At 51.9% G+C, this 11,405-nt stretch overlaps 1 protein-coding gene across 8 annotated transcripts in view; it reads right to left on the bottom strand.

The window, feature by feature from the left end:
- Positions 1-251: 251 nt before the first annotated feature.
- Positions 252-11,405, bottom strand: part of DPP10 (dipeptidyl peptidase like 10) — a 652,879-nt gene continuing 641,725 nt past the window's right edge. For 7 of the 8 annotated variants that reach the window (XR_013217894.1, XM_077273449.1, XM_077273442.1 and 4 more), the window contains one exon: positions 9,939-10,589. Coding sequence is in view for 7 of the 8 variants with exons in the window: in XM_077273449.1 (XP_077129564.1) it covers positions 10,452-10,589 (138 nt within the window). In the remaining variant the exon portion in view is untranslated. Of the gene's footprint in view, positions 443-9,938; positions 10,590-11,405 lie in introns of those variants that run through there. The other variant, XM_077273443.1, reaches the window with a different exon arrangement.

Here is an 11,405-nt window from a genome sequence, read left to right as displayed (position 1 = left end):
ACTACGATGCCATATTTTCCTCTTACGAATCTCGCCACTCTCAAGTTGACCTTTTTTCTTGATCTCTCTATGGCTTTTGGGTCCTTAGCTCCGTGCCAGACAGCTCACGGCACCATCTCCGACCATACCAATATCATATCCGGTAAAAGATAGAAAAAGCACTCGATATCAGCTGTCATAGTTGTACTGAGCTCGACACCTCTCCGTTTACCCAGATCGTTGCCACCGGTATGTAAGACAAATATCACTGGCCTTTTGGCCCTCTTAGCAACATAGACTATTTCAGGGAAGATCTTTTGCCATTGTAGCCCTCTGATCCCTCTCCAGTTGACCTCCAGGTTTGGGAAACCTAAATTCACACCGCCCCGCCGAAGTTCGGCCCTTTTCTTAGCCCAGTGGACATGCGAGTGTCCGACCACCCAAACTGCGGGATTGTGGATGCCTGAAAGAGACAAAATGTGTTACTTGAGCAAGTCAGGTCTTATGTATCTGGCAAAGCATTCCGATTTCCAGAAACCCATTCTCTGCACTTCGGCCTCTGGAACGCCGGCCTTAGCTGCTTCAGTGGCGGCCCCTATTCAGAATGAATGCGTCCCGTATTCCTTCAGATTGACGCCAACTTCTTCTAGGCACTGATTATTGTTTGAAACTGGTATTTAGTAAGAGGGGACCCGTCAGTATGAGTGAGAAAAAATCTGCTTGCGCGTCTTATTACGCGTATCGTCTGACTATGTTAAGTGGGCATACGGAACCATCCGCCGACTTAACGAGGACCCACGTCCCTCTACTGGCGGGGTCGCATTTGGATTTGCGCACCCTAATGCGCAGGGCATCGCTGCATATGACGAGGTCTTCGTTGATTAGGCCGCCTTCCGATTAAGTTTTTGACTGCGGGGAACCAGCTCGCTAATGCGCAGTGCTCCGAAAAAGGCGATGGCAAATGCGGCTGATACTAGGGTAGACTCGTATTGGGACTTGCACACTGATGGGGAAATTGTGATGGTATCGTGCAATACCCCCAAAGAAATGGGACAACGACACTCCTGACTAGGTTGTGGAGCCTTTTCCAGCCTTTAACGGCTTGTTTGATGAAAAAATATTTCGCCACATCCACCCACCAGATTAGCTGGAAAAAAAAGGATATTCCCGAAAGATGACGCTGTGCCGATGTTCCTGACGCGCCTCTTTGCCTGAGCTGATTTAAGAGTTCGACCAACACCTCGCATCTCGCCGATCGCAACTATTAATGACCACCACTTGTCCCACGCATTACCATAAACCTGCCAGGTAGCCGGTGTAACCGAAGCATGGATTAATGGCATCATTAATTGGCTACAGTGTCCAAAAATTACACTTACACTTCTAGGGGGTCAGCCGAGGAGAAAGAGGAAGGTACTGACCCCGACACCTGAATTTAACCCTTGTGGGTGTGGCCGGACACCTCTTCCACTTTCTTCCCGTTGGTCAGCTGGGCGTCCCAGATTACTGCATCACCTGGGGAGTAGTGGGAGTGGGAGGGGGGAATAGGCACTGCACAGATTCCTACCAGCTTTCCCATAGGGGCTCTGCAGTCAGAGGCACATTCCTTATGCGGTACCGCGCCTGCCATACAGGATGCAACTCAGGATCAGTAATGTAATGTATGTACACAGTGACTGCTCCAGCAGGATAGTGAGTACAGCTCTGGGGTATAATACAGGATGTAACTCAGGATCAGTAATGTAATGTATGTACACAGTGACTGCACCAGCAGGATAGTGAGTACAGCTCTGGGGTATAATACAGGATGTAACTCAGGATCAGTAATGTAATGTATGTACACAGTGACTGCACCAGCAGAATAGTGACTGCAGCTCTGGGTATAATACAGGATGTAACTCAGGATCAGTAATGTAATGTATGTACACAGTGACTGCTCCAGCAGGATAGTGGGTGCAGCTCTGCTCAGCTGCTGCTCATTGTGCTAATTGTGGGTGCGGTCGCTGCTGAACCTGCTATGTGCTCCTGAGCTCCTGGGAACCACCACCTCTCCACCCGGGGACCTGCTCTCTCTCTTACCCAGGGAGGGAGTGGGTTTCCTGGGATGAATGAGGGAGCCAAGTCCCTGGCTTCTGCTTCCCGGACCGGGCTGGCGGGGGGCAGAAGGAACCAGCAACCAGCCTGCACATCAGAGGATTCAGGGGTAAGAGGCTCCACCAGGAGTCCCAGCAATGTGGCTCCTACTCCCCCCAGGTCTGCAGAGACCCAGAGAAGCTGCAAGGCTTCCATGGAGGAGAAGCCTGCTAGTGTGCAAGATGGCGGTCCTTCCGGAGGAAAGCTGAGTGCTCACGGAGGTGAGGCCGACCTCACTGAGGAGGGTTGGGCACTGCAGAGACCCCGGGAGTCTGTGTCCACCTATGCCTCCCGGGTCATGAGCCACCTCTGTGAGTATGAAGAGGCGAGTAAGACACTGAGGAGGCTCTGGGAAGAGTTGCGCTGCACAAGCAACAAAGCTGCAGGTTCCTCTAAACCAAGGAAGAATCAGCTCCAGGTGGAGGTAAGGAGACTGAAAGTTGATATCAATGAGCTTGAAGTTAGAAAAGCTTTCATCAGAGAAAAAAGTGGACCGTTTAAGGAAAAGCTTATTAATGAAGATCGATTCAGAGAAATGGCTGATAACAGAGAGCAAAGGCAGATGGGGCTGCAGCCTGAAAGCTAGGTGGATGATGATGATGATGAGGAGGATGATGACCAGCAGAAAGCCCCACCTGGCAGCCTGCTTAGTCACTCACAGGCCACGTGCAGCGAGGTCCCTGCTGGACAGGCGACAATGACATCTCGTTGCAGTCCTGCTGGCTCTGGGGAGGACAGTGACATCGGCCAGGGAGGAGCGCTAATGGCAGAGATTAAGCTCCTGGAGTCCCCAGTGTGCCTTCAGAACTTCCATCTTGGTTATGATTTACCAGAGGAGGCACCTGGGGGCCAGAAGAAAAAGGCAAAGAAAACCACCAAGCCAAAGCTGCAGGAAGCGGTAAGCTTTGTATATGCCCCCCTCCCTGTACCCCGAGTCAGCTGCAGAGTCAGCTCGCTGTATAAGCCCCGTTGCCCAGCCCAGCCCGGGTTCTGCTGTGGATCCGGTGCAAAGGCGTGGGGAGATTACAAAGCACGGTAATAAGGCGCAGAGCTCCGTCTCTGCTTGTAGTAGCGGGGACGTAGCAGCAGGTGCATCCTGCCGAGAGGCTGGACAGTGAGGGCGGCCCGGCGGTGGGCGAACAGTCAGGCCACGATACTGTGGTGCGCTCCTCAGTGGGAGGGGGGAGCGGCCCGGTGTCAGGGGCAGCTCCGGTAGCCTCGGTGCCCCTGAATGCTGTTGCCGCTGATCACTTAGTTGAGAAGCGGCGGCAGTGTGAGGGGGTTGCTGGGGCTGGGAGTTCCGGTCCTCCCACCAAAGTCCTGTTCTGTGTTGGCGCCGCTGGTCAACAAGATGCTGATATAAAGGATCAGCGGCGAAAGATCAGCGGCGCCTGGTATCAACAGTAAAGCAGCGGAAAATATCAACTGATGATGCGGAGGGCACACGTAAGACCAGGGGTGAGGTCGCCTCCAGTTCTGTGGAGGAGACTCAGCCCCTTGTGCATGATGAAGCGGAGGTCAAAATGTCACCCCCTGTTGTTACTGGTCCAGCAGGAGTGAATGTGGTGGTGGGTATGGATGAGGAAAACTCTTTGTCTAGTGGTGTGGTTGCTTGTTTGGTAGAGGGTGAGGGGGTTATGGAGGTGGGTAATGGTGATGCTGTTGGTGTGGATGTGGTCACTGGTCTGGTTGCCCCCCCGGTGGTGCCAGCACCTGTCAGGAGTTTTGCCGCTGTCACCTCCGGGGGAAATAGGGCATCCTCCTCGTCTCTGGGCTCTGGGGACGGCATGTTGCAACGGCGTCTCCTGGAGGCTCTAAAGAGGGGGGAGAGATCACTAACGGTAGAGGGTCGAGAGGTTGATCTATCCTTCTGGATAGAGAGGCATGGCCTCGGGGCCTTCCGAGAGCAAAGAGGGGGGGATACAGTGTGGTCCCTCCGAACAGCTGGGCCGGGTAGTGTGCGTAGGAATGTGGTCCGTCTTCAGTGGAGGGGCAGTGATGCGTGTCCTCCAAGGTCTAAAGTTGTGGAGCTCCTGCTGAGGATGGGCTTCAAGGCAATTGACATCTACGCCTTGATACATCCCTACACCTGATTTTGATGTCAGCTTTGTTCGGCCGGAGGGGCTTGAGCTCTTCTGGTCGAAGTATGAGTTGGCAAAAAAGGAGCCCGGCTGGGGAGACTTTGCCATTCAGGTGGTGTCTCGCCAAAACCAAGTCAAAAAAGTGACCGTGATGACTTGTAACGAGTCGCTTTCTTGTTATGACATCATGACGTGGCTTGGCCGGTATGGAGAGGTGGTAGAAATGCCAAAGAAAAACCGTGACGAGTTTGGTATCTGGTCAGGGGCCTGGACGTTTATTGTAAAACTTAAGCGTTCAGGTGGTACGGTTGCCCACATACCATCATCTGCCTTCCTGGGTAGGGATCGTATCTTGGTCTTCTACCAGGGGCAACCGAAGCTCTGTCACAGGTGCGGCGACCCCACACACTTCAGCGCAAACTGCACTGTGCAGAAATGTGCATTGTGTGGGGATATCGGCCATCTTGCTGCATCTTGTGTGGAGATTAGGTGCCACCTGTGTGGTGAGTTAGGTCACCCATTCAGCCGTTGTCCTCGCTCCTTCGCTAATGCGGTCGTGACCCCGGTGGGAGAAAGCCGTGAGGCTGATTCTGCTGGGGAAGGGACTAGCAGGGGTGAGGGAGCTGAGGGGCCAAGGAGGAAAAGCAATAAAAAGACGCCTGCCCAGCTAAGGCATCTAGACAAGCGCAGACAGGATAGGGAGTTGGGCGAGCCTCGGGCTACTGGACCGGCCCCTGTTCTGGACGCCAGTCTTGCTGCTGAGGCCCTGAGGGATGATGAGTTGGATGAGGAGGTCAGGAGGATCCACAGGGAGGAAAGTGCCACTGCCTCAGAGTCCTCCCATTATGAAAGTATGGATGAGGATAATAGGCAATGGCTAGAGGACAAGCATAAGCTCGGCACCAAAAAGAAGAGAAAGAGGGGAGATAAAACATCTTCTCCCGCTCTGACCAAGGTACCTAAGGAAGGAAAAACTGACTCCCCTCTGGGTGGTCTTTCTAACCGGTTCCAAGCCCTTGAAAACAGCTCTTCCTCTGATGAGGAAGCTGAGGGTGAGGTTCTGGCTTACGCGGGGCTTACAGGGGGCGCCGAGTCTCCTTCTTCTGGGAATGTAAGGTCCTTGGAGGGAGGGACTGGCCCAGAGTCCAGAGACGAGGATGATAAAAAGAAAAAACATGTGGAAATGGATACCTCCATGTCATTAAAGAGGGGGAAGAATTCTTCCTCTGAGGCAGAGGATAAGGGGAGTGGGAAGAAGAAAGCCATCTAACTCAATCACCAATGATGGCGGTACCCACTCCATTGACGCTGGCGTCCATTAATGTCGCCAGCATAAAGTCAAATACAGCTAGATTTGCGGCCTTTGATTTTCTCAGCCGGGTTGAAGCTGACATTTTCTTTTTGCAAGAGACCAGACTGCCCAACATGGCAGACGTGTTTAAAGCTAAGAGGGAGTGGAGACCCGGGCCCTCCTATTGGTCTCTTGCGGTTGAGCCGTATAGCGGAGTGGCGGTCCTTTTTACCGCACCGGTGGAATGCCGACGGGTTATTGAGTTAGAAATGGGGAGGTGCCTGATCTTAGATGTCTTCATGAAGGGACAAGAGCTCCGGCTCATTAACATCTATGGTCCCCAATCTAAGTGGGACCTGAAGTGTCTCTTTATGAGGATCAAGCCCTACCTTTTTACAAGTCGGCAGGTTGTCTTTGGAGGGGACTTCAATGCTGTCACGAGGCCCCGAGATAGTGGAGGTTCCAGAGACAAGCTGACTTATGATAGCATCGCCCTTAATAGTATAGCTAGTGAGGCTCGCCTGGTGGATGTCCACATTCGGCACACCCCAGGCCACGAGGGGTTCACCTATCATAGAGGTAACTGTAGGTCCAGAATAGATAGGTTTTATTTAAAGGAGGAAGCTGTCTCTTCAGCAGTGTCTGTTGTTGAGGTGGAGTTCTCCGACCACTGTTTAATTTTGTTTTCTCTGAATGTTACAGAGATCCTCCGGATGGGAAGAGGCTTTTGGAGGCTCAATTCGTCTCTCTTGGAAGAAGCGGAGATAAGACAGTCCTTTGAGGATTTTCTTCAGAGCCAGGTACCCTTACTGGATCTTTGTAGTAGTAAGTCAGAGTGGTGGGAGATGTTCAAGGAAAGGGTGGCGAGATTCTTCCGCCAGCTCTCGAGCCTCAGGAGTCTGAGCAGGTACCGCCTGTATCAGGGTGTGAGGAGGAAACTCGAGCATCTTGTCTCAACTGGAGGTAGTCGCGAGGAGATCTCCAGAGTGAAATCTTTGCTTATGAGGTGCCAGTACGATAGACATGCATCTTTGGTTTTTGAGAGGGATTACGGGAAGTACCGCTCGCCCGACCCTTACAGAAACTGCAAGATGTCAGAGAATAGTAAAGTGGTTACAGGACTGGTCGACACTACGGGGTCCCTGAGGCGATCCAGATCAGGGATCCTGGAGGTGGTCAGATCCTTCTACTCGCACCTCTTGGGGAAGAGGGATCTTGATTGGGATGAGATGTCGGCTTTCCTGGATGAAGGTGTCCCCGAACCAGGGGTAAACCCCTCTCTTGACGTTTTGACAGAAATGATCAGGGAAGAGGAAGTTCAGTTGGCGATTGAAGGGCTTGCCCCCCAAAAAATCGCCTGGTCCAGATGGCTTAACATCTGAATTCTATAAGACCTTTAAGGACGTTTTCAATGAGTGTCTTTCCTCAGGCACTCTGCCGAAGTCAATGAGGAGGTCTGCTCTGATCATCTTGTCAAAGGGTAAGGACCCATCTTGCATTGAGAATTGGCGTCCCATAGTGCTTCTCAATGCAGACAGGAAGGTTCTGGCAAAGGTGCTGTTTAATCGGCTGGTGAAATTTGCACCATGACTCCTTTCGGAGGCCCAGCATTGCTCTGTTCCAGGCCACAGCACATTTAGTGCTGTGCTCTGTGTCCGAGAAGCAGTGGAGCAGGGTAGGGCTGGTCACTGGAAGGGGTACATGCTGTCACTGGACCAGGCAAAAGCATTTGATCGGGTTAATCATGAGTACCTCTGGTCCGTCCTTCTGAGATATGGCCTGCCGGGGGGGGTTTGTTGATTGGCTTAAGACCTTGTACAGTGGGGCAGAGAGTTTCCCGCTTGTGAATGGTTGGATTGGCAGCTCTTTTGAGGTTGGGTCCGGTGTTCAACAGGGTTGTCCCTTGAGTCCGCTGCTGTACGTGTTTGCGATTAACCCTCTTCTTAGGAGGGAGGAGCGTGGACCATTGGCTGGGATCGGGATGGACCAGACAGCACCGGAAGCCACTCTGAGGGTGGTGGCGTATGCCGATGATGTCACTGTGTTTGTTTCCTCTCACAAGGAGGCAGGGTGGCTGATGTCAGAGGTAGATCGCTACTCGGAGACATGCGGGTCCAAAATCAACCGGGATAAGTGTGAGAGTCTCTGGCTGGGAGGAGGAGATCCTGGTTTTGATCTTCCGGACACCCTTCCAGGACCCAAAGTCTCTGCAAAAGTCCTTGGCATCGAATTTGGCCAGGAGAATTACCCCAAACAAAATTGGGACAGCAGGCTAGAGATCGCCACTCAGAAGGTGAACTAATGGAAGGGTTGGTCTTTGACCCTAAAGGAAAGGGTAAACCTGATCAAAACTTACCTGCTCCCTTTACTGGTTTATCTGGGCAGTGTGTGCATCTTGCCGGAATCTCTCTGGACTCGGGTCTACAGTTTGTTCTTCCAACTGTTATGGGGGAATAGACTGAACCTGGTCAAGAGGGAGGTTACTTACCGTACGAGGAGACTAGGAGGGTTGGGTATGGTCAACCCTGTGGTATTCCTTGTGGATACCTTCATTAAGATCAATATTGCAAACCTCTGGAAAGAGATGGCTCCTCCGTGGGTATTCTCCTGTAGGGGATGGTTTCAGCCTTTCTTCCAGGAATGGGAGACAGGAGGGCAAGTGAAGGATCTTCGCACACCGCATGGACATCTTCCGGCTTACGCTACCTTGGTTCTGAAGGTAATTCGTCGGTGGGGTCTGGGAATGTGGGAGATCAGGACTCTGCCAAGGAAACTCCTTGACAAAAGGGTTCTGTTGACCCATTTCCAGAGGCCTCTGGCGCTCAGGGACTGCCCAAGTCGGGATCTTGGGGTGGGCTTGCATCTTTTGAATTCTATCAGGATCCCCTCGAAGTTTTGGGACTTGGCTTGGCGCTGCTTCCATGGGAAACTGTGTGTGCACTAATCCGTACCTCCCACTTCTAGGGGGTCAGCCGAGGAGAAAGAGGAAGGTACTGACCCCGGCACCTGAATGTAACCCTTGTGGGTGTGGCCGGACACCTCTTCCACTTTCTTCCCGTTGGTCAGCTGGGCGTCCCAGATTACTGCATCACCTGGGAAGTAGAGGGAGGGGGGGATTGGGCACTGCACAGATTCCTACCAGCTTTCCCATAGGGGCTCCGCAGTCAGAGGCACGTTCCTTATGCGGTACCGTGCCTGCCATACAGGATGCAACTCAGGATCAGTAATGTATTTTATGTACACAGTGTCTGCACCAGCAGAATAGTGAGTGCAGCTCTGGGATATAATACAGGATGTAACTGAGGATCAGTAATGTATGTACAGAGTGACTGCATCAGCAGAATAGTGAGTGCAGCTCTGGAGTATAATACAGGATGTAAATCAGGATCAGTAATGTAATGTATGTACACAGTGACTGCACCAGCAGAATAGTGAGTGCAGCTCTGGAATATAATACAGGATGTAACTCAGGATCAGTAATGTAATGTATGTACACAGTGACTGCACCAGCAAAATAGTGAGTGCAGCTCTGGAGGATAATACAGGATGTAATTCAGGATCAGTAATGTAATGTATGTACACAGTGACTACACCATCAGAATAGTGAGCGCAGCTCTGGAGTATAATACGGGATGTAACTCAGGATCTGTAATGTATGTACACAGTGACTGCACCAGCAGAATAGTGAGTGCAGCTCTGGGGTATAATACAGGATGTAACTCAGGATCAGTAATGTAATGTATGTACACAGTGACTGCACCAGCAAAATAGTGAGTGCAACTCTGGAGTATAATTCGGGATGTAACTCAGGATCAGTAATGTATGTACACAGTGAATGCAGTAGCAGAATAGTGAGTGCAGCTCTGGAATATGTGGATGGTGCTAATGTGGATGGTGCCGGTGTGAGTTATGATGGTGTGGGTGCTGACAGTCTGGATGGTAACAGTGTCAGTGGTGTGACAAAGTTACTGGTAAGGTGCTGGAGGGGAGATTTATTTCACTAAGCTTAATGGCGTCAGTGATGTGAAGCCCAGAGATTTTCCTCCAGCACACTGAGTGCTGCGAGAGGTTAACAGCTAATTTACATAATGGTGACGGTGTGGATGGTGACGGTGTGGTTGGTGACTTGTGGATGGTGACGGTATGGATGGTGACGGTGTGGATGGTGACGGTGTGGATGGTGACGGCGTGGATGGTGACGGCGTGGATGGTGACGGCGTGGATGGTGACGGAGTGGATGGTGACGGAGTGGATGGTGACGGAGTGGATGGTGACGGTGTGGATAGTGACGGTGTGGCTGATGCCGGTCAGTGTGTCTCAGTTCCTACCTTCCACCAGAACTCTTCACTTTCTCCTCATGAATACACCATGGAGCAGCACCTTTTCCTACACTTATAAGCCTGGGGTAGGTGAGCCTCGAGGGTCCTTCACGGTGGGCACACAGAGGTCAAACATTTCTAGGAAACCATAATTTAATATTGATGTATTCATATATACAAGTGAGAAATTTACATGTGAAAGAAAATTAGATTTGAAACCATAGAAATCAAACACTCGTCATCTTCACTGCTACGAATCCAGAGACTTCATGTCCAACAGAGCCCGAAACATGGAAGTGTCCTTTCTATATCTGACTGACAACGCAAGAATCCTCCACCAAAAATTGCTGCCCCCCTGGACCCGAAAAAAGTTGGAATACAGCAAATAAATGACAGGGATCAATCTGTCAGAAAAGTCACTTCTGCTGGGAGAGATGATGACATTCTGCAACGTCTCAAGGAACAAAACAAAAGGACAAAGTGAAGGAACCAAAGAAAACATGCACTACACTAATCGTATCCAAAACCGAGTGGAAAAGGGCCGACCCCTGTACATCCCCGAAGGAAGAAGTCCACACTTCTAAGAGGCCACAGTCTGAGTATCTGCCAGGACACCAGTGATGAAAAAGAAAAGTCCTGAGTGCCTGCTCATTCATCCTCCTCCAGCTCCTGTGTGACCACCGCTGCTTCTCCCTGTGAGCAGTCACTGAAGAAGCGCAGCAGCGTGCTGTACAGGTGGAAGCGATTCTTCTCTGACACGATTTGGTGACCTTCATCAGGATAAATCTGCCAAAGAAAACCAGATGATGGGAGTAGTGTGATGAAAGAGAAAGACAGCGCTGCAAGACCCAAGGGTGAAGCCGTGCAGGTAAACTCAAAGGCGAAACCGTGCAGCTACACCCAAGGGCGAAACCGTACAGCTACACCAAGGGTGAAACCGTGCAGCTAGACCCAAGGGCGAAACCGTGCAGCTAGACCCAAGGGTGAAACCGTGCAGATAGACCCAAGGGGGAAGCCGTGCAGTTAGGCCCAAGAGGCAAACCGTGCAGCTCGACCCAAGGGCAAAACCGTGCAGCTAGACCCAAGGGGTAAGCCATGGAGCTAGACCCAAGGGGGAAGCCGTGCAGCTAGACCCAAGGGGGAAGCCGTGTAGCTAGACCCAAGGGGGAAGCCGTGCAGCTAGACCCAAGGGGGAAGCCGTGCAGCTAGACCCAAGGGGGAAGCCGTGCAGCTAGACCCAAGGGGGAAGCCGTGCAGCTAGACCCAAGGGGGAAGCCGTGCACATAGACCCAAGGGGGAATCCGTGCAGCTAGACCCAAGGGGGAAGCCGTGCAGCTAGACCCAAGGGGGAAGCCGTGCAGCTAGACCCAAGGGGGAAGCCGAGCAGCTAGAACCAAGGGAGAAGCCGTGCAGGTAAACCCAAAGGCGAAACCATGCAGATAGACTCAAGGGTGAAACCAACCAGTTAGACCCAAGGGCGATGCCATGCAGATAGACCCAAGGGGGAAACCGTGCAGCTAGACCCAAGGGGGAAACTGCAGCTAGACCCCAGGGGGAAGCCGAGTAGCTAGAACCAAGGGAGAAGCCGTGCAGGTAAACCCA

Source organism: Ranitomeya variabilis, chromosome 7 (genome assembly GCF_051348905.1).
Source record: "Ranitomeya variabilis isolate aRanVar5 chromosome 7, aRanVar5.hap1, whole genome shotgun sequence".
NCBI classification, from domain to species: domain Eukaryota; kingdom Metazoa; phylum Chordata; class Amphibia; order Anura; family Dendrobatidae; genus Ranitomeya; species Ranitomeya variabilis.
Note: the sequence above shows the minus strand (reverse complement) of the source record. Positions and strands in the feature narration are given on the sequence as shown.